This window comes from Salarias fasciatus, chromosome 11, assembly GCF_902148845.1.
Source record: "Salarias fasciatus chromosome 11, fSalaFa1.1, whole genome shotgun sequence".
Classification (NCBI taxonomy): Eukaryota; Metazoa; Chordata; class Actinopteri; order Blenniiformes; family Blenniidae; genus Salarias; species Salarias fasciatus.
The window spans coordinates 20,164,194-20,190,842 of record NC_043755.1 but is presented as its reverse complement, the minus strand read 5'-3'; the positions used below and the strand labels follow the sequence as shown (position 1 = coordinate 20,190,842).

At 49.2% G+C, this 26,649-nt stretch overlaps 1 protein-coding gene across 1 annotated transcript; it reads right to left on the bottom strand.

The window, feature by feature from the left end:
• Positions 1-15,912: 15,912 nt before the first annotated feature.
• Positions 15,913-22,370, bottom strand: slc52a3-2b (solute carrier family 52 member 3-2b). The gene is made up of 4 exons (XM_030102266.1): positions 22,183-22,370; positions 18,633-19,695; positions 18,333-18,456; positions 15,913-16,664 (listed from the first exon to the last, which is right to left on the bottom strand). The coding sequence occupies exons 2-4, from the start codon at positions 19,646-19,648 to the stop codon at positions 16,452-16,454; spliced, it is 1,353 nt and encodes a 450-aa protein (XP_029958126.1). The 5' UTR covers positions 19,649-19,695; positions 22,183-22,370; the 3' UTR covers positions 15,913-16,451.
• Positions 22,371-26,649: the final 4,279 nt, after the last annotated feature.

Sequence of the window (26,649 nt, the reverse complement as noted above, 5' to 3'; positions counted from 1 at the left end):
TGCCGCCTTGGTTCTGTCTTGTTCTGTTATGGACACTGAAGGGGAGAAGGCAGGATGGTGGATGTGAAGATGCAATAGATGAAGATACCGCTGCATTCATTCATGTATTTATTTATTCATTTTTTTATATGTCCACACATGTTTTTTGGTGCTGGTGGCATTGGTGGTAATGGTGGCGCTGGTGGTGCTCGTGGCGATGGTGGAGGTGGTAGCATTGGTGGTGCTGGTGGGGCTGGTGGTGCTGGTGGCATTTGATTTGATTTATTTGGATCCCCATTAGCATGGCAATGCCAAAGCTATTCTTCCTGGGGTCCATACAACATCTTCACAATGTGTCAAAGCAGCCACATTATCTACAAAACAATCCATATACAAATTCCAAAAACAAAAACACAAACAAATACATAACACAACAACAAACAAACAATACAAGACCGCTCCTAGGTCAGTAGAGATACACAACATTCACATATCATATCTATGTAGATCCACACATATTATGCACATTGGTCACACAAAAACTCAAATCTCTTTTGCCCTTCCATCTTACACGTAAACACCCTTGAAGCAAAAACCCTGATGTAACAATTAAAATTCAAATCAGATTTGACAGTCACCCATTCATTTACTGTTTATGCCAGGAACCATTTCTGTTGCAAAGGTGCAATTTTAAGTAATATTTGTAATTCCAGTTGACCCATATTAAGTCTCTATTATACACAGATGTTTTTTGACCAACTTCTTGAAAATTATTTTGCTGTTTTCTTGTGCAATATTTTCTGGTAGTTTATTCCATTCTTGCATTGGTGGTAGTGGTGGTGCTGGTGGCATTGGTGGTGCTGGTGGTGCTGATGGAGCTGGTGGCATTGGTGGTGCTGGTGGTGTTGGTGGGGCTGGTGGAAGTGGTGGCATTGGTGGTGCTGGTGGTGCTGATGGAGCTGGTGGCATTGGTGGTGGTTCGGCTCTTGGCATTGGTGGTGCAGGTGGTGCTAGTGGGGCTGGTGGCATTGGTGGTGCAGGTGGGGCTGGTGGTGGTGGTGTCATTGGTGGTGCTGCTGTGGCTGGTGGTGGCGGTGGCATTGCTGGTGATGGTGGGGCTGGTTGTGCTGGTGGTGCTAGTGGCAATGGTAGTGCTGGTGGGGCTGGTGGTGGTGGTGGCATTGGTGGTGCTGGTGGTGCTGGTGGAATTTGTGGTGATGGTGGCGCTGGTGGTGCTGGTAGTACTGGCTGCATTGGTGGTGCTGGTGGGGTTGGTGGTGGTCGTGGTGCTGGTTGCATTGGTGGTAGTGGTGGGGCTGGTGGTGCTGGTAGGGCTCGTGGTGCTGGTGGTGCTGGTTGCATCAGTGGTGCTGGTGGGGCTGGTGGTGCTGGTTGCATTGGTGGTGCTGGTGGTGCTTGTGGGGCTGGTGGTGGTGGTGCCATTGGTGATGCTGCTGTGGCTGGTGGTGGTGGTGGCATTGGTGGTGATGGTGGGGCTGGTTGTGCTGGTGGCATTGCTGGTGCTGGTGGCACTGGTGTGGCTGGTGGTGGTGGTGGCATTGGTGGTTATGGTGGCGCTGGTGGGGCTGGTGGTGCTGGTGGTACAGGTGGCATTGCTGGTGCCGGTGGAGTTGGTGGCGCTGGTGGTGTTGGTGGGGCTGGTGGTGCTGGTGGTGCTGGTGGCATCGATGGTGGTGCTGGTGCTGGGGCTGATGGTGCTGTGGCATTGGTGGTGGTGCTGGTGGGGCTGGTGGGGCTGGTGGAAGTGGTGGTGCTGGTGGCATCGGTGGTGCTGGTGGGGCTGGTGGTGCAGATGGCATTGGTGGTGCTGGTGTGGCTGGTGGTGTTGGTGGTGGTTGTGCTGGTGGAATTGGTGGTGCTGGTAGTGCTAGTGGTGCCATTAATGGTGCTGGTGTGGCTGGTGGTAGTGGTGGCATTGGTGGTGCTGGTGTGGCTGGTGGTGGCATTGGTGGTGCTGGTGGCACTGGTGGTGCTGGTGGCATTGGTGGTGCTGGTGGTGCTGGTGGAATTTGTGGTGATGGTGGCGCAGGTGGTGCTGGTGGTACTGGCTGCATTGGTGGTGCTGGTGGGGTTGGTGGTGGTCGTGGCGCTGGTTGCATTGGTGGTAGTGGTGTGGCTGGTGGTGCTGGTAGGGCTCGTGGTGCTGGTGGCGCTGGTTGCATCGGTGGTGCTGGTGGGGCTGGTGGTGCTGGTGGTGCTTGTGGGGCTGGTGGTGGTGGTGCCATATGTGGTGCTGATGTGGCTGGTGGTGGTGGTGGCATTGGTGGTGATGGTGGGGCTGGTTGTGCTGGTGGCATTGCTGGTGCTGGTGGCACTGGTGTGGCTGGTGGTGGTGGTCGCATTGGTGGTTATGGTGGCGCTGGTGGGGCTGGTGGTGCTGGTGGTGCTGGTGGCATTGCTGGTGCCGGTGAAGTTGGTGGCGCTGGTGGCATTGGTGGTGTTGGTGGGGCTGGTGGTGCTGGTGGCATCGATGGTGGTGCTGGTGCTGGGGCTGATGGTGCTGTGGCATTGGTGGTGGTGCTGGTGGGGCTGGTGGAAGTGGTGGTGCTGGTGGCGCTGGTGTCATTGGTGGTGTTGGTGGGGCTGGTGGTGCTGGTAGGACTGGTGGCACTGGTGGTGCTGGTGGCATTGGTGGTGCTGGTGGCACTGCTGCTGGTGCTGGTGGTGGTGGTGGTGCTGGAGCTGCTGGTGGTGGTGGGGCTGGTGGCATTGGTGCTGTTGGTGGCATCAGTGGTGCTGGTGGGGCTGGTGGTGCAGATGGCATTGGTGGTGCTGGTGTGGCTGGTGGTGTTGGTGGTGGTTGTGCTGGTGCTGTACGGGCTGGTGGTTGTGGTGGTGCAGGTAGCATTGGTGGTGGTGGTGGTGGGGCTGGTGGTGCTTTTGGCATTGGTGGTGCTGGTGAAATTGGTGGTGCTGGTGGTGCTAGTGGTGCCATTAGTGGTGCTGCTGTGGCTGGTGGTGGTGGTGGCATTGGTGGTGATGGTGGGGCTGGTTGTGCTGGTGGTGCTAGTGGCATTGGTGGTGCTGGTGGTGCTCGTGGGGCTGGTGGTGGTGGTGCCATTTGTGGTGCTGGTGTGGCTGGTGGCATTGGTGGTGTTGGTGGTGCTGGTGGCATTGGTGGTGATGGTGGGGCTGGTTGTGCTGGTGGTGCTCGTGGCATTGGTGGTGCTGGTGGTGCTCGTGGGGCTGGTGGTGGTGGTGCCATTGGTGGTGATGGTGTGGCTGTTGGCATTGGTGGTGCTGGTCGTGCTGGTGGCATTGGTGGTGTTGGTGGGGCTGGTGGTGCTGGTGGGACTGGTGGCGCTGGTGGTGCTGGTGGCATTGGTGGTGCTGGTGGCACTGGTGGTGCTGCTGGTGCTGGTGGTGATGGTGGTGCTGGACCTGCTGGTGGTGGTGGGGCTGGTGGCATTGGTGGTGCTGGTGACATTGGTGCTGTCGGTGGCATCGGTGGTGCTGGTGGGGCTGGTGGTGCTGGTGGCATTGGTGCTGTCGGTGGCATCGGTGGGGCTGGTGCGGCTGGTTGTGCTTGTGGGGCTGGTTGTACAGGTGGCATCGGTGGTGCTGGTGTGGCTGGTGGTGTTGGTGGTGGTGCTGCTGGTGCTGGACGGGCTGGTGGTGCTGGTAGCGTAGGTGGTGGTGGTGGTGCTGGCGGCATTGGTGGTGCTGGTGGTGGTGGTGCCATTGGTGGTGCTGGTGTGGCTGGTGGTGGTGGCATTGGTGGTGATGGTGGCGCTGGTGGGGCTGGTGGTGGTGGTGGCATTGGTGATGATGGTGGTGCTGGTGGGGCTGGTTGCATTGGTGGTAGTGGTAGGGCTCGTGGTGCTGGTGGTGCTTGTGGGGCTGGTGGTGGTGCCATTGGTGGTGCTGCTGTGGCGGGTAGCATTGGTGGTGGCGATGGTGGGGCTGGTTGTGCTGGTGGTGGTGCTGGAGCTGCTGGTGGTGGTGGGGCTGGTGGCATTGGTGCTGTTGGTGGCATCGGTGGTGCTGGTGGGGCTGGTGGTGGTGGTAGCATTGGTGGTGTTGGTGGGGCTGGGGTGGCTGGTGGTGCTTGTGGGGCTGGTGGTGCTGGTGGCATTGGTGGTGCTGGTGTGACTGGTGGTGATGGTGCTGGTGCTGCTGGTGGTGGACGGGCTGGTGGCGCTGGTGGTGCAGGTAGCATTGGTGGTGGTGGTGGGGCTGGTGGTGCTGTTGGCATTGGTGGTGCTGGTGGAATTGGTGGTGCTGGTGGTGGTGGTGGTGGTGCCATTGGTGGTGCTGCTGTGGCTGGTGGTGGTGGTGGCATTGGTGGTGATGGTGCGGCTGGTTGTGCTGGTGGTGCTCATGGCATTGGTGGTGCTGGTGGTGCTTGTGGGGCTGATGGTGGAGGTGCCAGTGGTGGTGCTGGTGTGGCTGGTGGCATTGGTGGTGCTGGTGGGTCTGGTGCTACTGGTGGCATTGGGCGTCTTGGTGGGGCTGGTGGTGCTGGTGGGACTGGCGGCACTGGTGGTGCTGGTGGTGTTGTTGGGGCTGGTGGTGCTGGTGGGACTGGTGGCACTGGGGGTGCTGGTGGTGCTGGTGGGACTGGTGGTGCTGGTGGCTTTGGTGGTGTTGTTGGGGCTGGTGGTGCTGGTGGGACTGGTGGCACTGGTGGTGCTGGTGGTGCTGGTGGCATTGGTGGTGCTGGTGGCACTGGTGGTGCTGGTGGTGCTGGTGGCACTGGTGGTGCTGCTGGTGCTGGTGCTGGTGGCGCTGGTGTGGCTGGTGGTGGTGGTGGCATTGGTGGTGCTGGTGGCACTGTTGGTGCTGCTGGTGCTGGTGGTGGTGCTGGAGCTGCTGGTGGTGGTGGGGCTGGTGGCATTGGTGCTGTTGGTGGCATCGGTGGTGCTGGTGGGGCTGGTGGTGGTGGTAGCATTGGTGGTGTTGGTGGGGCTGGGGTGGCTGGTGGTGCTTGTGGGGCTGGTGGTGCTGGTGGCATTGGTGGTGCTGGTGTGACTGGTGGTGATGGTGCTGGTGCTGCTGGTGGTGGACGGGCTGGTGGCGCTGGTGGTGCAGGTCGCATTGGTGGTGGTGGTGGGGCTGGTGGTGCTGTTGGCATTGGTGGTGCTGGTGGAATTGGTGGTGCTGGTGGTGGTGGTGGTGGTGCCATTGGTGGTGCTGCTGTGGCTGGTGGTGGTGGTGGCATTGGTGGTGATGGTGCGGCTGGTTGTGCTGGTGGTGTTCATGGCATTGGTGGTGCTGGTGGTGCTTGTGGGGCTGATGGTGGAGGTGCCAGTGGTGGTGCTGGTGTGGCTGGTGGCATTGGTGGTGCTGGTGGGTCTGGTGCTGCTGGTGGCATTGGGCGTCTTGGTGGGGCTGGTGGTGCTGGTGGGACTGGCGGCACTGGTGGTGCTGGTGGTGTTGTTGGGGCTGGTGGTGCTGGTGGGACTGGTGGCACTGGGGGTGCTGGTGGTGCTGGTGGCTTTGGTGGTGTTGTTGGGGCTGGTGGTGCTGGTGGGACTGGTGGCACTGGTGGTGCTGGTGGTGCTGGTGGCATTGGTGGTGCTGGTGGCACTGGTGGTGCTGGTGGTGCTGGTGGCACTGGTGGTGCTGCTTGTGCTGGTGGTGTTGGTGCTGCTAGAGCTGCTGGTGGTGGTGGGGCTGGTGGCATTGGTGGTGCGGGTGGTGTTGGTGGTGTTGGTGGCATCGGTGGTGCTGGTGGTGCTGGTGGAACTGGTGGTGCTGGTGGCTTTGGTGGTGTTCTTGGGGCTGGTGGTGCTGGTGGGACTGGTGGCACTGGTGGTGCTGGTGGTGCTGGTGGCATTGGTGGTGCTGGTGGCACTGGTGGTGCTGGTGGCATTGGTGGTGCTGGTGGCACTGGTGGTGCTGCTGGTGCTGGTGGTGTTGGTGCTGCTAGAGCTGCTGGTGGTAGTGGGGCTGGTGGCATTGATGGTGCTGGTGGTGTTGGTGGTGTTGGTGACATCGGTGGTGCTGGTGATGCTGGTGGTGGTGGTAGCATTGGTGGTGTTGGTGGGGCTGGTGCGGCTGGTGGTGCTTGTGGGGCTGGTGGTGCAGGTGGCATTGGTGGTGCTGGTGGCACTGGTGGTGCTGGTGGCTTTGGTGGTGTTGTTGGGGCTGGTGGTGCTGGTGGCATTGGTGGTGCTGGTGGCACTGGTGGTGCTGGTGGCTTTGGTGGTGTTGTTGGGGCTTGTGGTGCTGGTGGGACTGGTGGCACTGGTGGTGCTGGAGGTGCTGGTGGCATTGGTGGTGCTGCTGTGGCGGGTAGCATTGGTGGTGGCGATGGTGGGGCTGGTTGTGCTGGTGGTGGTGCTGGAGCTGCTGGTGGTGGTGGGGCTGGTGGCATTGGTGCTGTTGGTGGCATCGGTGGTGCTGGTGGGGCTGGTGGTGGTGGTAGCATTGGTGGTGTTGGTGGGGCTGGGGTGGCTGGTGGTGCTTGTGGGGCTGGTGGTGCTGGTGGCATTGGTGGTGCTGGTGTGACTGGTGGTGATGGTGCTGGTGCTGCTGGTGGTGGACGGGCTGGTGGCGCTGGTGGTGCAGGTAGCATTGGTGGTGGTGGTGGGGCTGGTGGTGCTGTTGGCATTGGTGGTGCTGGTGGAATTGGTGGTGCTGGTGGTGGTGGTGGTGGTGCCATTGGTGGTGCTGCTGTGGCTGGTGGTGGTGGTGGCATTGGTGGTGATGGTGCGGCTGGTTGTGCTGGTGGTGCTCATGGCATTGGTGGTGCTGGTGGTGCTTGTGGGGCTGATGGTGGAGGTGCCAGTGGTGGTGCTGGTGTGGCTGGTGGCATTGGTGGTGCTGGTGGGTCTGGTGCTACTGGTGGCATTGGGCGTCTTGGTGGGGCTGGTGGTGCTGGTGGGACTGGCGGCACTGGTGGTGCTGGTGGTGTTGTTGGGGCTGGTGGTGCTGGTGGGACTGGTGGCACTGGGGGTGCTGGTGGTGCTGGTGGGACTGGTGGTGCTGGTGGCTTTGGTGGTGTTGTTGGGGCTGGTGGTGCTGGTGGGACTGGTGGCACTGGTGGTGCTGGTGGTGCTGGTGGCATTGGTGGTGCTGGTGGCACTGGTGGTGCTGGTGGTGCTGGTGGCACTGGTGGTGCTGCTGGTGCTGGTGCTGGTGGCGCTGGTGTGGCTGGTGGTGGTGGTGGCATTGGTGGTGCTGGTGGCACTGTTGGTGCTGCTGGTGCTGGTGGTGGTGCTGGAGCTGCTGGTAGTGGTGGGGCTGGTGGCATTGGTGCTGTTGGTGGCATCGGTGGTGCTGGTGGGGCTGGTGGTGGTGGTAGCATTGGTGGTGTTGGTGGGGCTGGGGTGGCTGGTGGTGCTTGTGGGGCTGGTGGTGCTGGTGGCATTGGTGGTGCTGGTGTGACTGGTGGTGATGGTGCTGGTGCTGCTGGTGGTGGACGGGCTGGTGGCGCTGGTGGTGCAGGTCGCATTGGAGGTGGTGGTGGGGCTGGTGGTGCTGTTGGCATTGGTGGTGCTGGTGGAATTGGTGGTGCTGGTGGTGGTGGTGGTGGTGCCATTGGTGGTGCTGCTGTGGCTGGTGGTGGTGGTGGCATTGGTGGTGATGGTGCGGCTGGTTGTGCTGGTGGTGTTCATGGCATTGGTGGTGCTGGTGGTGCTTGTGGGGCTGATGGTGGAGGTGCCAGTGGTGGTGCTGGTGTGGCTGGTGGCATTGGTGGTGCTGGTGGGTCTGGTGCTGCTGGTGGCATTGGGCGTCTTGGTGGGGCTGGTGGTGCTGGTGGGACTGGCGGCACTGGTGGTGCTGGTGGTGTTGTTGGGGCTGGTGGTGCTGGTGGGACTGGTGGCACTGGGGGTGCTGGTGGTGCTGGTGGCTTTGGTGGTGTTGTTGGGGCTGGTGGTGCTGGTGGGACTGGTGGCACTGGTGGTGCTGGTGGTGCTGGTGGCATTGGTGGTGCTGGTGGCACTGGTGGTGCTGGTGGTGCTGGTGGCACTGGTGGTGCTGCTTGTGCTGGTGGTGTTGGTGCTGCTAGAGCTGCTGGTGGCATTGGTGGTGCGGGTGGTGTTGGTGGTGTTGGTGGCATCGGTGGTGCTGGTGGTGCTGGTGGAACTGGTGGTGCTGGTGGCTTTGGTGGTGTTCTTGGGGCTGGTGGTGCTGGTGGGACTGGTGGCACTGGTGGTGCTGGTGGTGCTGGTGGCATTGGTGGTGCTGGTGGCACTGGTGGTGCTGGTGGCATTGGTGGTGCTGGTGGCACTGGTGGTGCTGCTGGTGCTGGTGGTGTTGGTGCTGCTAGAGCTGCTGGTGGTAGTGGGGCTGGTGGCATTGATGGTGCTGGTGGTGTTGGTGGTGTTGGTGACATCGGTGGTGCTGGTGATGCTGGTGGTGGTGGTAGCATTGGTGGTGTTGGTGGGGCTGGTGCGGCTGGTGGTGCTTGTGGGGCTGGTGGTGCGGGTGGCATTGGTGTTGGTGGCACTGGTGGTGCTGGTGGCTTTGGTGGTGTTGTTGGGGCTGGTGGTGCTGGTGGCATTGGTGGTGCTGGTGGCACTGGTGGTGCTGGTGGCTTTGGTGGTGTTGTTGGGGCTTGTGGTGCTGGTGGGACTGGTGGCACTGGTAGTGCTGGAGGTGCTGGTGGCATTGGTGGTGCTGGTGGCACTGGTGGTGCTGCTGGTGCTGGTGGTGTTGGTGCTGCTGGAGCTGCTGGTGGTGGTGGGGCTGGTGGCATTGGTGGTGCTGGTGGTGTTGGTGGTGTTGGTGGCATCCGTGGTGCTGGTGGGGCTGGTGTGGTGGTAGCATTGGTGGTGTTGGTGGGGCTGGTGTGGCTGGTGGTGCTTGTGGGGCTGGTGGTGCAGGTGACATTGGTGGTGCTGGTGGCACTGGTGGTGCTGGTGGCTTTGGTGGTGTTGTTGGGGCTGGTGGTGCTGGTGGGACTGGTGGCACTGGTGGTGCTGGTGGTGCTGGTGGCATTGGTGGGGCTGGTGGCACTGGTGGTGCTGGTGGTGCTGGTGGCACTGGTGGTGCTGGTGGCACTGGTGGTGCTGCTGGTGCTGGTGGTGTTGGTGCTGCTAGAGCTGCTGCTGGTGGTGGGGCTGGTGGCATTGGTGGTGCGGGTGGTGTTGGTGGTGTTGGTGGCATCGGTGGTGCTGGTGGTGCTGGTGGGACTGGTGGCACTGGTGGTGCTGGTGGTGCTGGTGGCATTGGTGGTGCTGGTGGCACTGGTGGTGCTGGTGGCATTGGTGGTGCTGGTGGCACTGGTGGTGCTGCTGGTGCTGGTGGTGTTGGTGCTGCTAGAGCTGCTGGTGGTGGTGGGGCTGGTTGCACTGGTGGTGCTGGTGGTGTTGGTGGTGTTGGTGACATCGGTGGTGCTGGTGATGCTGGTGGTTGTGGTAGCATTGGTGGTGTTGGTGGGGCTGGTGGGGCTGGTGCGGCTGGTGGTGCTTGTGGGGCTGGTGGTGCAGGTGGCATTGGTGGTGTTGGTGGGGCTGGTGGGGCTGGTGCGGCTGGTGGTGCTTGTGGGGCTGGTGGTGCAGGTGGCATTGGTGGTGCTGGTGGCACTGGTGGTGCTGGTGGCTTTGGTGGTGTTGTTGGGGCTGGTGGTGCTGGTGTCATTGGTGGTGCTGGTGGCACTGGTGGTGCTGGTGGCTTTGGTGGTGTTGTTGGGGCTTGTGGTGCTGGTGGGACTGGTGGCACTGGTGGTGCTGGAGGTGCTGGTGGCATTGGTGGTGCTGGTGGCACTGGTGGTGCTGCTGGTGCTGGTGGTGTTGGTGCTGCTGGAGCTGCTGGTGGTGGTGGGGCTGGTGGCATTGGTGGTGCTGGTGGTGTTGGTACTGTTGGTGGCATCGGTGGTGCTGGTGGGGCTAGTGGTGGTGGTAGCATTGGTGGTGTTGGTGGGGCTGGTGTGGCTGGTGGTGCTTGTGGGGCTGGTGGTGCAGGTGACATTGGTGGTGCTGGTGGCACTGGTGGTGCTGCTGGTGCTGGTGGTGTTGTTGGGGCTGGTGGTGCTGGTGGGACTGGTGGCACTGGTGGTGCTGGTGGTGCTGGTACAATTGTTGGTGCTGCTGGTGCTGCTGGTGTTTGTGTTGCTGGAGCTGCTGGTGGTGGTGGGGCTGGTGGCATTGGTGGTGCTGGTGGCATTGGTGCTGTTGGTGGCATCGGTGGGGCTGGTGCGGCTGGTGGTGCTGGTGTGGTTGGTGGTGTTGGTGGTGGTGCTGCTGGTGCTGGTGGGGCTGGTGGTGGTGGTGCCACTGGTGGTGCTGCTGTGGCTGGTGGTGGTGGTAGCATTGGTGGTGATGGTGGGGCTGGTTGTGCTGGTGGTGCCAATGCAATTGGTGGTGCTGGTGGGGCTGGTGGTGGTGGTGCCATTGGTGGTGCTGGTGTGGCTGGTGGGGGTTCCGGCATTGGTGGTGATGGTGGCGCTGGTTGGGCTGGTGGTGCTGGTGGCATTGGTGGTGCTGGTGGGGCTGATGGTGCTGGTAGGGCTCGTGGTGCTGGTGGTGCTGGTTGTATCGGTAGTGCTGGTAGCATTGGTGGTGATGGTGATGCTGGTGGCATTGGTGGTGCTGGTGGTGCTGGTGGTGGTGGCATTGGTGGTGCTGGTGGGGTTGCTTCTCTGGTTGTATCTTATGGGCCTCATATATGAGGCAAGTATCTCTGATCATGAATCCTGACGGGATAAACTCTGATATCCAGAGAGTGAACATGTTCCATAAAGGGACCCCATATTTTTGAGAATTTCTGTTGAGACTCCTTGAGAGACAATCGAATCTTTTCTAGTTTACTAAAATACACAACGTCTTTGGTCCAGTGCACATGAGTTGGAGGGGTGGCAGACTTCCACTTCAAGAGAATTAGCCGTCTCGCTAGTAAACTGACAAAAGTTATGAAGGATTTCTCTCCTGAGGACAGTGAAGGGATCTGTCAGGTCGCCCCAAATAATGCAGTACTCGAGTTAGGCTCAATATTCTTCTTGTGAACCATGCTGATTGTGTTAAAGATATTGGTCCAGTGAGGGAGTAATTTGGAACGTTTCCAGAACATGTGAATGAGGGATGCGTCTGCTTGATGACAGCGTTCGCAGGTTGGGTCAATATTGAGAAACATTATAGAGAGTCTAACTTTTGTAAGATGTGCACGATGTATGATTTTACATTGAATAACAGAGTGTCTGCCACAGACTGAGGAGTGATGCACCCTATCCAAAATTTCATTCCATAACTCATCACTCAGTGTGAGCCCCAAATCTCCAAGAGCCTTAATTGAATTCAAAGATGTCACTCGTAGTGAATTAATTTGAGCGAGTATGTCAGGAATCATGTTTTTTAACGTGGGAGCCGGCTTAACGAACGCATCCAGGAGTCCTGTGCAGGGCCGCCTTAACCTAGTAGCAGCCCCTGGGGCTGAGAGGGTTTGTAGGCCCTACTCCATCGTCCCAATCTACATCACAAAATTCACTCCTTTCTTTCACAACATTCAACAGTGTGACTTTTCCTTCTTTAGCCAGAAAACACCAGCATACTTTTATTAATTAACTTACATGAACACAAAAGGCACTTTGTAGCAACAATAAATAAGAACTTGTGTTGATTATTTAAAACCAAGACGGGTGAAAGTTTGAAAATCAACACTATCAGAACAAAATCAGCTTTTTCTGGCCGACATACACACCACAGACACACACCCACACATACATCTGCATACACACTCAGCACCATGGATAGTGACAACTGATTGATGTCTAAACATTCAGTCATTCTAATTCAAACAATTAGCAGCCGTCAACAACAACTGAAAACCTGCAGAGGCAAGCAATAAGCAGAGCACTGTCCTATTAGAAGTGCTCGTCTGGTCTTCTTTGCAGAGAATGCTCTGTCCTTGAAATCCAAATGATGAAGGATGTCATGCTCAATGGACCAGTGTTCATTTTGACATGATTTTTTTCATTTAATTTTAATCTTCGTCACTCACCAAAGACTTGATTTAGTTCAAGTCACGTTTTAGTTTTTAGTTTAGTTTTGTATTAATTAAAATTTAGTCTGTGGAAATTAGTTTTAGTCTTAATTTTAGTCTTGATTAAATTTGAGAGTTTTGTTGTACTGTAGCATAGATAGATAGATAGATAGATAGATAGATAGATAGATAGATAGATAGATAGATAGATAGATAGATAGATAACTTTATTGTCCCAGTGGGAAATTTGTCTTGGGGCAAAGTGCTCCATCAACATACATATAAAAACAGGACAACATGAAACCACAGCAGCAGAAGTGCAAAAGGATATTTGTCACGGTTGTAAAAACTCCATTGTAAGCATATCTTTAATGATTTTGCATCATATCATATAACTCTTGTATCATAAATATGAATATCTTAAGGCTTGTTAGAAAAAAATTAAATACATGAACTTCAGATTCTTTCTGTAAATTCTAACAACAAATGAAACCCCGCAAGAAAAAAGCTCTGATCATAATGACTGATGTGGAATAATGCTTTGTTTTCAACGTTCTCAGGAACACAGTGTGAAGGCCGCTCTGTTTTGTCTGAAGTCACTTGGAAACAGCGTCTGCTAGTCTCGTGAGATCTAGCTATATGAGATGGCGTGGCCGGAAGTCATGCCAGAGTCAGGTTGGATTCTCCTCGGAGCAACAGCCTTGCTCTCAATCAGCTGATTTGTGTGTGCTTCCTCTGCAATCCTCAATAAATCCTCCTTGTGCAGCGTCAACTCCTTGACTCGTCATCTTTGGCTCTGATTCACCAAAAATTCCACAACAATGACCAGCAGATGGCGGTAATGCAACCAACACAAGCTAAAACATCACAGAAGAAGAAGAAGAGCAGCACAACAAGAAACATGGCACTGAGTGACAGTGCTGCGGTGCGACGGAGCCGGACCGGAGCCAGTGAGCCCGGCGTGAAGATGGTTGTAACCCAGCTAGTCCGGCGGCCAGCGTCAGCTTTTTCGTCTGAACAGTGAGTGGCTAAGCTAGCTAGCCTCTCTAGCATCCAGCCCTGCTCCTCTGTGACATCGGCCATTACCATGGCGATTCAATCCAACTTTATTTACACAGCGCCAAAAACAACAGTTCCAGACTGTTCTACAGAGCAGGCAGCAGGCCTGAGGGAAGGAAAAACTCCCTTTTAAAAGGAAGAAACCTGCAGCATCCATCCCCCACCCCCACCCAGCAGTGGAACACATCACCCCCCACCCCCACCCAGCAGTGGAACACCAGGCACAGGTCGTGTGTGTTTGGTGGAATCTGACAGAGACTGAACTCCCTAAATACTCATGATTGCCAGTAACTTACTGTAATTACTTAAATGGGAAAGTAATGGACCAGATTACTTTTAATTACTTTTAGATTACTTCAGCAGCAAACATTAATATAAAGACATAGACAAATACAATGGCTCGTCCTCACGGCGTATTGACGACTCTACACAGCAAACACTAAATGCTCTGAGTGTTATGAACTCTGTGTTCAGCCCCAATTATTACCAACATCATGACCTTTAACCTCTAACCTGCTGAGAACCTGACTCAGGATCAGCTCCATCAGTTCAGATTGTGTTCCTCTAGTAGTTCTACAGTCCAGCAGCAGCAGATGTTTCTTCAGGTTTGAGGATGAGTCCCTGGATGTTGAGAGCATTTCCACAGCCGGAGGCAGAATTTACATCGCCCAGAGAAGTTCTGGTCTCATCTGACTGAAATACAAACTCATGTCTGAGTTTCCATCCAGAGAAAGAGTTTCTCTCTCTGAGAGCAGCCGTGACTCCAGCAGCAGAAGGTAAAATCCACGGAAACGCCGGTTGTTTCATTCACTGTTAGACATATAACATTGGAGCGGGAGGCTGCTCCAGGTTAGCAGTCGATGCGGCGTCTATTCCTGATATATCTACAGAGTCTGTTGTTTATAGATCTATGGCGGTGTCCCTGTTTGTGCCATAAAGTGCAGCAAAGTGTCACAATGGCACTTTAGCTGTATATGGTGTGTGTCTGTTGTAATTCTGATTTTCAAAAGTAATCCCGCCTCGACGCCAAGTACCTGTTGAACAAGAAAAAAAAAGTTATGTTTTGTTTCTTTTTTTTCAGTCGAGCAATACAAAACGAAATGGATGAGTCTGAGAGATGGCTATGTAAAAGTCAGACAAGGCATTGCCAGATTACCAAGAGGGGCTGAAGGTGGCAGTGTGGAGGAACACAAATAGGAAGAAATGATGTCCTTTTTACAACCAGTCCAGAAGGTATGAATTTACATTGGGTATGTAGTTAGGTGTGTGTATTAATTTGAAATCGTATATCAATATTTAAATTTTTTTCCAGTTCCAGAAGCAAACTGGATGTCATGCCACATGCGCAGACAAACAGAGGAGACATGCCGATGTCGCCGGTGAACACGGAAGGAACCAGGGAATGCTCAGCACCATCTCCTGCATCCTCTGTAACCCTCTCCTCATCCACTGCTGAAAGGCCTTCACGCTTCCGGAACCCAAGAGAGCGGGGTACGGCAGCAGCAACACAAACACCTACTGCTCCAGCTGAGACCACAAGAGGACAGGCCCGCGACAGTCTGACCTTGGGGACAGACTCTTGACTATGTTGCAGGAGCCGCAGAGACCATACGTCCCCGAAAGTGACGGAGATAAAAATGAGCGTTTTGGCCTGAGCCTGGTTCCCATGCTAAATGGGCTGGACGGGGATGTCAGACAGGAGGCCAGGGACCCTGGTCATTCCATTGACACAGGACCACACACTGCTACAACCTCCACCCTCTCTGCGACTATCACTCAGCCAATGGGGCCGTTCATGACAATGTTAGGCTCCACAGACGTACAATGGGAGGTCTCAGAGGAATTTGACCCACAGTAAAAATGGAACTGTAAATTGTTCAGTGTGTATATATACAATATTTATACATACATGCATATTGTGTGTGGTTTCTGTCACCTAATGAATCTGTTGTGTGCTTTTGTTCACAGCACATTTTTGTGTTGTAAATACATTTAACTGTTTCATGTATCAAACGTCATTGTACTCAAGTACTGTGATATTTGTTGTAGTGTTTAGTTGATGTGGTTACAAATGGCGTTGCTTGGAGTGTGCTGTGAAATACACTGCGTGCTGTGAATTGTATCGATCACTTACCTCAGTCCTACAGCTTGTCTTTGTTTGGGTTCGATGGCTGCCCTGTAGGTAGTACACTGGCATCTCATGTCTGGCCCAATAATGGACAGAAGTTCATCCATTTTGTCAGCTGACATATGAAAGTACTGGTTATGACGCTCATTGTCTAGTCTCAACTCATTCATAAGACGGTCGAAGTGTCCTTGGAGTGCCCTTTGTTGGTTGAGAGGATGGACCCAAAAGCAACTTCTCCTCTTCCTCCTCCTCTGTGCCAAAGCCATGAGGAGAACAAGAGAAAAACATTTCCTCCTGGAAACACGACCAAAAACATGCATTGGAAAAAAAAAAAAAAAAAACATCTTACAGTAGTACTCATCTTAACAAAATGTACCCATTAATTCAACATTGATCATTTCAAACACTTTCAGGTTTCAGTTTAGATTAAATTCTTCAACCTGACTGTGTCTCAGTGTTTCCGGATGATTCTGCTGTCTAGGTAGTAGAACGGAACAGAGGTCATCCAAAGTGTGTAGCCCCTTCTCTTACACAGATCAGTAAGGAAATACATCCAATTTAGTATTTTTTAAAAAAACTTTAAAAAAGAAATTTTGGTCATTTTAAAGCTAATGAATTTACTTCATTGTACAAAAGAAGGTACATAGCATGCTCATCTACTCTGAACTTCAAAGTCTTGAGATTTATTTCAGTGACAGGATGATGTGAAATTTTCAGGTGTTTCAATGAGTGTAATAGAAAAAAATGATTGTTCTCTGCTTCTTTTCTTATTTAATTCACTTTTCTAATTAAAAATGTAGGAATGGTGTGTGTATGTGTGAGTCAGACAATATGCAACACAAGATACAAGCAAGATGGACGCACCATAATTAATGTTTTATTTATTAAGCAAGCCTCTTCACTCCAGTAACACATACAGAACAAACTGACCTATTTGTCAGTCTTGTACACTAAAATGAAACAAAGAAAAAAACAAAACAAAAATGTACCACTGTCTAATATTAAGGCACATTTTCAAGTTCGAAGTACCACGAGTTGATGCTCTTCTAAAAAAAAAAAAAAAAAAGGAAAAGCTCATTGTGTTCAAGTAAAACTGACTGACTGGTTCTAAATTCATGTAACGTGTCGAGCAGCGCAATACTATTTAGCTTTGGTCTCTTGTGGTTGGAGACACAGTGCATGTGCACGAACAGTTTCAGCTCTGAGTAGTCCACAAGTCAATAAATAAGGTCATCATAAAGCTATTCCTTTTAAATAACTCATCTGATATACAAAAAATGCAAAACAATGATCTATACCATGGTAGTGACCTTTGACCTGTCAGCTTTCTGCAAACAAAAGGCTCATGACGGTTCAGTGCTGCTTCAAGAAGTGCAATGTAAATCTTTTAGAGTGTTTATCTGGGGCACTTGGTGTTGCAGGCGTCTCCTGACTTAAACAGTCCGTAGACGCTGACCAGTGGGAACATGGACAGAGCGCCCAGCATGGAGCCCAACTGCACCACGGCCCCGCACCACACGAGGGCGCTGTGGCCCTCATCTCTCAGGATCACCCCGATGATGACCTTCACGTAGGACAGGGACAAAACAAACAGGATCCAGGCTGCGACCTGCGAGACAGATGAGCAGAGGGCATGAGGAGACGTCTAGACGAGAGAGATCAAGCCCCAACAAAAGAACAATTACTTCAATACTTGCTTCTTGTCTGATTACGGCTATCATTTGATAATAATCATTTATTTATTTATTTTAAAAAAATTATTGTACCGTCCAAGTTGTTCATTTGTTTCTTTCTATCAACATTTTTCAATAACCTGTGTGTTAGTCTCAATAATTCAATGGCTAGATTTTACATTGTGTTTGCAAATGTCTGAGACCTCGTTCACGGGACAACATTATCATGTGAAAACTTTCATTGCCCCATACTGAAGTTTTATTATTTCTTCTAACAAGGACCATGCCGACTGCTCTTCAAATGAATTCCTACCATGAGATCTTCTGTCAAGGTTATTTCACAGTAACAGTTTCAAGACTTCACCTTTATTCTGCATACCAGAGCGTCAGCAGTGGTAAAAGTAAAACTAAATATAGTCTAGATGAGTGGAGGAAGCAGCACAAAGGCACAGATACAAAGTATGTGTCTTTAAAAACTACTTGAAGTTTGTTCCAAGTTCAATTCACCAGTAAAACACACACACATTCAAAACACATTTCTCCAATGTTCCATAAAATGCAAACAATCCCCCCCCCAAAAAAACCCACCAAATTCTACAAAAATAGTCATTTTCTCTATTTAAAAAGGAAATCTCAAGATTGTCGATGAAAATATTGGACAATTACCAAATGTTATAAATGCATTCAGTGATTTCCAAAGGTAGCAAAGCAGATTACATATTGATAATTTTATTTTCAAGTTAAACATTCATAAGTATAGAACACTATAATAGCACAATGTAAATCATTCTTCCTGTGAGCAGGACAGTACACTACTGAGTCACCGTTTACATTCCATTTTACTTTTTGCAATAAACTGACCAACCACCTGGTCATCTGTGTTATTTGCACTTTAAAATTGTGAACTTGTTCAGGTTATATAAAAAGAAATTCATATATAGACTTTCACTGCATGTCTCTTCGTGTTAAGACGAAAAAAAGGATGCATGAGGAGTTATTTTAACCATTGATAGGGCACTCATTGACGTAGACATTAGAAAGCATCATCATTATAGGATTTTTTTAAACTTTTTAAACTGAGTTCCTTTTGAAAGACTTGAAACAAAAATGAAATGCCACAGAATTACAAATTCCTGATATTTCTTAAAGAATAAGTTAATTTAAAATATTGTTAATATGGTTTTCTTTCTTCTTTTTTTGTCTCAATGAGAAACTATTAGAAAAAGGTTATACTGTAAATTGCACTGGTTTTCTTTTGCACATCCTGTTAGATGGTGTCAATGAAGCAAAACACAAAGGAGTTTCATATTATAAAAATAATGTGAAGCAGAAGCGTCGTCCATTTTCATGAAGGTCATACATTCAGAGCACAGGTTAAACACAGCAATAAATATCAATGTTTATGGCTACCTGGAGTAACTTCTCATGGTTGATTTTAAAGTTAGAGGAAAACAATATGACCTCTTATTCAATGACATGCTGTATGTAGCTGAAACAGATTAAAATAACTTCATAACCACTATTTTAAAAGGAGGATTTTTTGGAGACAGAAGAGCTCATTTCCTCTGGAATAAGATGAATCTTCAGTGAAGAGAGAAACTCACTATGATTGCAGTTCCAGAGGCACTGTGAACCAGCAGAGGACAGGGACTCAGAGCAGCCATGGCCATGATGTACGCTCCAAATCCAGTTCCAAACACCGTCAAAAAACCCAGAAAGACAAGAGACCTGAAAGCAAAATGCAGGTCATGAGATGAAGTCAAGCACATAGAATGATCTCTACATGGTTCTAATTGCCTGGAAATATCACCAACTTGACTGATCTAGTCTGAACACCAATGACTTTTGAAAGGAAACTGCCCAAAAATTGTGTATGATTGGATTGAGTAATTGCGATTCCTCACCTCACTGGTACAAACATGGCGATGAAGCAGGCCACGGGGTTAGCCACAGCTGCCATGGTGGCAGCCAGATGGTAAGCCTTGTTTCCATAAGGCAGGCATGAGTAGGACTGCACTGCAGGCAGCACCGCATTGGTCAAAGCATTGACCCAGGCCAACACGACAAAGATGAACACCACCTCCAAGCTGCTGTAGGTCCCCATCCCAAAAGTGCTCCTGGGTTCTCTCTTGATGGCCTCCAGAGGATCGATCATCGGCTTCTGCTCTGGCGTCTGGGCATGCAGCGACAGACCTTGTTCTCTCTTCTCGCGCTCCAGATCCCCGCCGAAGTACCGGTCGTTCTGTCTCTCTCGAGCCACGGCAGGGTGGTGGTTGAGCAGGATGAAGGAAACCAGACACACGACCATCATCGCACTTAGAAACATGAAGAACACCTGAGCCGAGAACTTCGCCGGCTGGTAGACGGCCTGCAGCTCGTCGCTTCCAACATGAGAACCGTTAATAGTCAAAGTGGCGTTCTGACAGTGGACCACTCCAACGCCTTGAATCAGTGCCACCAGAGCAGGCACCAGGCCACTGAGGCCTTCACCTGCAAAGTATGTAGTGAGATACTGCGGGCGCAGCCGCATCATGAATGGTAGGAAGGTAACAGAAGATGTGCAGTCCACCACAGAAAGCAAGAAACTGAGAACTAGCAGAGGAACACTGTGCGATGAGCTTCCTATGGGAACCGAGTGCTTCCAGAAGAAGGCCAGCAGGAATGTAGCGATGATCCCCAGAACTACGATGCCGTAGATGACCGGCCGCTCGTCCAGCACCCCCGGGCGGAAGCGGTGCATCAGGGTGATGAAGAGTGGACCTATGTTTGCCATCTGGATGAGGACGGTGAGGTAGGAGGGCAGGTACCAGCCCTCTGGGATATCGGGTACGATCAGGGGCAGCTCCACCCACATCCCGTTAATGGCCACCCAGGACCCCATGCCAAACAGGCAGGCCAGCACATGAATCAGCAGCGGCATAATGTAGGCAGGAATGAGGTGGAGCAGGAAGTGTAGATCTGCACAGTCTGAAACAAAACAAGACAGGTATGTTTGGTTACTGGCTGTGGAATAATCTCTCAACAATGAGTAAGACTCTTCATGATCCTCTCTTAGATGAGTAGGAATCATTGGCAAACCATCTTCTGCATTCCACCATCTGCCAATCCACTGCTATTATTGTTGATCCACTCCAGAACTATCCCAAATTGTCTTTTTGTCCACTTTAAACAACTTTAACTCAAAAGCAAACTCCTTGGTTCAGTGATATATTCAGGGTTTTAATAAAGCACACACAACAATGTCTTTACTGTTCATGTGGAATATGAAACGCTAAGAAATGAAATTCTAGAATGGAAAAATGGCAAACTTTCATCTTGCTCTGTTGGTGCTCAGTCATACAACATGATCAATTTGATTATTTGAAATGTATTCATTTTATTTTTAACTATGGACCCCTGGAGAGATTTTATTGTTAAGAGAAAACAGCAATAGGATCAATGTAATAATCCTTAGATGTGATGAGTAGATTTACTAAAATTACTTAAAAGTCAGAACAATGCTTAAAACAGCAATAAACATCAAATTATATATAGAATTCATAAAAGAAAATAAAACATTCAAATCACTTTGATTGATGACATTCTCAATCAAACACTGATGTTGCTGTGTTTTCAAAAGATGGAGAGAACAAAAAAGTCATACTGAAAGAGCAGACAAAAGCAGCTAAAAACTAAAATGAATAAAGTTGCCAAAATCAGCTAAAATAACACTAGGGTGAATAAATAAATCAGCCAAAATTAATGAATCAGCTCAGTGTATTCAGGCCCCGTTTACACGACAACAGAGCAACTTTTCTAAAATGCTGCTATTGCACTTGCGCACCACAGCTGTGGTAACTAGTTTTTCTGCACATGCACATGTAGATGGACTACAACAAAAATGGCAGCATCCAGAGTGTCATGTCTCCCTGTCCAGATTCTCCTTGAAGCTTTGTTAATGTTTATAAGCATATTGTTCTCTGAGTCCATGTCTTTATAGTTTCAATACAACAACACCCAACAGCACCTAGCAGCCCTACAGTCTATGTACACCATTTTCAGCGTTTCTTCCTTAAAGGGAGGTCATTTTCAAAACGTTGAGGTGTAAATGCAAAACTTTTCTCAAAGGAAAAACCAAAAAACAACGTGCTTTCGCTCGAAATATCTTGTAAACTGGACCTTAAATAGTCAAAATAATTACTAAAGTATAAGCTGAAATTGTTAAAATTGCTACAATAATTGCTAAAGTGGTTAAAACTGTTTGAATGGTTTTCTAATCATAACATTTTTTAATAAAAAAGCAGAACAACTTAAGGGGCATGAAAGTTAAAAACCTGCGTTATTCTCGTTTCTGAATCTCCAGACACCTTTCCTTTTGAGAAAAGAGGGTAAAAAAATAATGTTAACCAAAATATTAGTTTTAGAATCAAATTTGATATATCTCAGCACAGTAACATCTTATTATTAGCAGTAACCTTCATCAGTGATGTGAATCTTAGTAGTGTGAAAGTATTTTTGAGTCAGAGTTAAAACCATAAATCCTGGTCATGTGAAGGTCACCACAGTGGAGGGTGTATCAAAGTCTGTGTTGACCGAAGTCAGGGATGGATCAGAGGACTGAAATGTCTTCATAATCATGTTTGTTTGATACAGAACAGACCTGAATGTGGAGCAGGGATCATGTGCTTGAGATCGGCTTTCCCTGCCTCCATGTTTCCCTGCCTCCTCTCCCATTCTCTCTCCCCATGTGCTTCGCGGCAGTGGATACATGACCTTTCACACACTGACACACTGCTCCCATAAAAACACACCATGTGACCCCGACATGAATACACACTTTAAAGGGAGGTTGTTGTCAGTGTGATGAAGCTACAACCATACAGTAAATGTGAATTATTTGTGCCATAAACAAGGGAAGAGCTATGCTAACTCATTAGCATGCATGCTTTTTTTGTGTTACTTAAACAAGCAGGTGACCTCTAATGTCTTTCAATGGGGCAAAGCCAAGAAAACCTTGTCATGTGTGAAAAAAATGTCCAAATTACAGCAGTGATAGGAGCATTGAATGAGCATGGTTTGATGAAAATCACGAAAAACAACACAAATCTTGTTTTGATCACATGCAAATGAAGTCACATCAATGAGATGCGTTCAGGGACAAAGATGATTTTCTGAAATGTCGCAATTAATACAGTGAAGCAAGGACAGATCATACAAGCACACTGAAGCAGCAGCTGTACCAAAATTAAAGCATGGCAGAGTTCCTCATCATTCCCCCGCTAAAAAAAAAAAAAAAAAAAAAAAACAGTGTCCTATCACAGGTTTATCAAAATTCACATTTAACTTGTGGGATTTCCTGACGATACATCAAAAGAGAAGCAGATTGTCCGCAGCAGATGGACAGGAGGATCTGAGGTCAACCGTGAAACGCACCCGATCAGAGCTGTTACCAAATGGCTCGGTCCATCGCCTTACCTGCCTCAGAATACAAGAAGAGACGGCTCTCCTCTGGCCTTTCGGAAACCTTCACTCCATGGTGATCTGTTTTTACCCCCCTGCTATTACATCTGCTACGATTATGCGGGTGTGTGTGTGTGTGTGTGACTCCTCCGTCGGCAGTACCCTCACACACAGGATTACAATCTGCTTCCGTGTCTCTGCTGCACTTGACAGGGGAGGGACTAGAGCGACGCACACGTAACGTCATGCCACCTCCATCCTCCCGCTCTCGGGATCAGAGGGCGGTTTCAACACCGGCCATGTGCTCTCCTTCTCCCTTTCTGCCCCACACGGTGGGCGGGGGCAGAGAGGAGGGGCAGGTCTCACGGCGCCTCCCCCTACGTTTTACTCCATTCCTCCCCCAACCAGCCTGCAGCGGTGGGCTCGTCCCTCCCTTAAACACACAGTGAGCAGGAAGAGGAACTCTGCTGCGCTTCCTTAAAGTCACACAGAACCAGGAACTCAGGTGGATCAACAGAAATACTCAGATTACTGTCAGTGCTATTAATTTACAGTCAAAGAAGTGCCTTGTGTTTCCGCTTCAGTGTTTTACTCTGAAGGAGTGATTATAGAAAAATCTGCATCCATAAGAGAGAAAAATAATATATTTTAATCATTATTTATATTATGTATTTTTATATACATATATATTTTAACAATAAATAGCCTATTGCTAAAAAATCCTAAATTAATTTAGACCGTGAACACTGATGATCTGTTCAGGGATCTTTTTCCTTTCTCTGACTCTACGCAATAAGAACATTTAAGTAGAAAATGAAATAAATCATATAGAATTAGCCTCAGCATTGAAAGTAGAGCAAGTTGTCCTGTCAAATGACTTCACTGCGATTTTTTAATACACAAACATAGAAATGTGTGTAATATCAGTCGATATAGGTGTATTCACTGTGTCATATCATGAGTAAATACACTGGTTTTTAAGTACTGCCATGTTTTTTGATAACAGCAGGGTGTGGTCTTGAAATAGATCCCCTATGTAGGAGTTAATGTGTGAAAGAAGTGTTAGATTGCGGCTGTATTTTATTTATGTTTGGGACAACTAATGTGTAATTACTGTACCTGTATGTGGTAAAAATAAGATCTTCAAACTTTCTGTTGCTGCAAGATTTTCCTTCTCAAGAATGTCATTTTGCATATTTAGTTTCATCGTCACAAAAGGTGTGGAGACAATAAAACAAGTGAGAAAACCAGTCGGTCCAGTCGAGTTTTGACAAACCAGCATGACATTGCATGTTTGCATCATTTCCTTTCTATGAAAGTTCATTTGAATGGCAGGGTTGGTGCTTGAGTTAACTTCAATGAGGCATGTGCTTAAACACACCTCAGATTTATTCAACAATTTAGCCCTTTATGTGGCACTCACAGAAGTGTCACCTGGAAATTATAACCCTAAAGTATTGCTAAAGGATTACATATTCAATATTTATGTAAATATTTCAAAGAATCACTCATTTTGGCAGCTTTTTAGAATGTCCCCATGTCTCCATTTTAAAGCACAATTTTACATGAATGAGTACTGCTGTTTTATAATACTCTGTTCAATAAAATGCACTAAATATGACTTGAATAGTTTAAAAATGAACACATCAATCAGGTTAAATAAGTTGATTTGCCCAACACTGTGCTATTTCTGCTTTTTTTAAAATCCTCTGTAAATTTCATTTTTTATAATTATTCTTATAATATTTTCTTGTTATTTTATAAGAAAACTATGCAGACGAAATGGTGCATATGTCTTATAAAGGGTTAAAGTTCATCTTCATAATGTTTTTCAGCACAAAAATTCAACAATCTGGTGTTGTCCTGGAGAAATAAAAACAAGAGGATCCCATCTGGCTACACAAGGCTGAAACTCGACAGGTCAGAAAGCTTTACTGAAGGTTGTCTTCTCCCTCTGCGTGTTCGCTTTGCAACGGCTGAACGAAGGCGGTCATCTTGAGTATGCACAAATCAAAGAGAATCAACCCGCTTAGCTATGGTTTCAGAAGCTTCAGTGACAATCTGAGATTAGGTTCTGTCATTTCAATGAGGGAAGAAATTTCATTGTGAAGAAACGCTGTATTAAGTAAGAAAAACCTCCTGAAGCCGGTTAATCCTGAATGGGGCAACTTCCTAATTTATTCTAAAATACCAGAATCCAAGCTCAGACATGTAAAACAGGAGGACAGTTTCTCTATTAAGTCCTATTTTGGGTACTAAAAAAGAACATTTCGTATTTCCAATATATAAATCATAGGACAATATAGCATTTTATATACATCTACAAATAAAGCTAAAATGAGTTTTACACAAAAATCCTTCTCAACTTCCTTAACACTTTCTTTTTCCATAACAAGTTTTTGACTCCTTCATTGAGTGTCCTATAAAGCGAAAAAGATAAGAAACATTTTTCCACAGTAAATCTACTTAACCTTCTTCAAAGTCTTCATTTTGAGTTACACAACAGTCCACCTACCTGCCTGCAGGAAGGGAAGCTCGGCTCTGCTCAGAGGTTACACAAGAACCGTGCAGTCCTCAGCTCAGATGTGTAACGGTGCGGCGTAACGGTCCTCTGACGTTGCTGAGTGCACAGTATGCACGCTCGGCGATTCGAGGGCACTGTGTCTTCCCACTGTGTGAATCTGTGTCATGTGACTGCTGAGGGCCGAGCTGCAGGTTCAGTTTAGGAACAGCAGAAGCAGAAGGAGAGAAGAGAGAAGGGGAGGAGGGAGGGTGGAGGAAAAGAGGGTTTTAAATGTAAGGGTAAACTAATAAGAGAGGAGTAGATTACACTGGGAAGGTAAAGTGATGTTGAGTGGATGAGAAGAGTCCAGCCAACCAGAAGATGACGGGGAGCAGCGGGTCTGAGTGGGCGTCTGCTCAGGGTCAGTCTGGCTTTTGTTCAGCTCAAATTCCAGCTCAAATGAATGACCCCTGTTGCGCCCTTGTGCCCACCTCTGCACCGACTGGTACTACATGTTCCCTTCCCACAAATTAACAGCTGGTTCACGAGGGTGGCAGGAAGCAAATTCCTTTTGCTACAAGAAACCCAAATAATCCTTATTGTGGAATAAAAACATCTCCTGAATTGTTGGATTTTTCTCTGTAAGAGTGTCTTATTTATTTCTGTTTATTTAGTACTGTAGAAATGAAATTGAATTGATTTGATCTCATCAGTAATGTCGATAAAATGCTGGTGAAATACAAATTGGATCTTCTGATATTTATACAGATGATAAGATAAATGGTAGACTGAACCAGAACACTGCCCACAGAGATCTTTTGATACTCTGTGGTGGCCTTTCTTTATTAGCTAGAGGCTAAAATAACATTATCAAACATGCTGTGACTGCTTCAATTACATGTGTCCACTAATCCTAACCCTAACATTAACCCTAACCCTAAATCAATAAATTCCTGAAATGCTGAAAAGAATTTAGCTGGCATGTTGAGCCATGCGTTTGCGCTCATGGCTCGGTCATTAGCATGAAGGGGTGAGGAAGCTGGATTGCTTTAAACTACCAACGCCGTCATTGTTGTCTACTCTCACATGTGCAGAAGAACAATTTACGACTTACATGGTGTGTATGTGCAGCAGCAGCAGCCAGGAAGGCTGGAGTTGGAGGGTTTTCAAAAAGTTCCACCTCAGCAGATGTTTTCTAGGCAGCATTGTCGTATAAACGTAGCACCCGAAACACAACTAAAGTTTTCAGTTGAGAAACGAGCAAAGCATGAACGGAGCCCTCGCCCTTGTGGCATTTGTGTGTTTGGAGAGATTTCCCAGAAAAAGAAAAGAAGGAGAACATGGACGTGGTCGTGGCTCAGAAAGAGAAGCTAGCACATAAATGCAAAGCATCTTTAGCTGTAGCCATTTAGCTCAAGGGTCATGCTGATCAGTTGATGCTTACTGCATTTCTATTGCTTAGTTAGTTGACCTAGGTTGCAGCGGCAGTCATTGGTCTTGAACTGGTCTGGCAGGGCCACCGATTGAGAGCCAAGACCCAAGAAATCACCACGATCCACTCACGATCGCCATCTTTTGTCTGGATCACCTGAAAATCACTGAAAGTGTAGAAGCTGGAACAACAAGTGTTAGAACTTCATCAGTGACTCTAACACTCAGAATATTCAAAGATTGCTGAGTGCATGATGTCTCTGCTCTGCTCAGTGTGTTATGAGACTGATGTCCAGTCACGGGACATCTCAGGACGTTAAACAATCCTGTGACCTACTCCTTCAGAGAGTATTTGTCTAGAAGCATAATACTTTGCTTTCTTTCTTGAAACTGCCAGGGCTTCATGCTTAAACAAACAAGTAAGTGTAACGCGGGTGTGAAAGATTCACTTGTTGGAGATCTGCAGGAGGGCAGGTTGATGTGGGGATCCATGGTGTAAAATTTCTACCACGGAGAATTTCTCAATAAAAAACGAGGGGAAAAAAAGA

Bases quoted from the DNA above. Each gene is read 5' to 3' on its own strand.
- slc52a3-2b (XM_030102266.1), bottom strand. From the start codon at position 19,648: ATGCCGCTGCTGATTCATGTGCTGGCCTGCCTGTTTGGCATGGGGTCC. The intron at 18,457-18,632 runs GTGAGGAATCGC...TTTTGCTTTCAG, and splicing joins GCCATGTTTGTACCAGTGAG to GTCTCTTGTCTTTCTGGGTT. The intron at 16,665-18,332 runs GTGAGTTTCTCT...TCTGTCTCGCAG, and splicing joins CCTCTGGAACTGCAATCATA to GTCGCAGCCTGGATCCTGTT.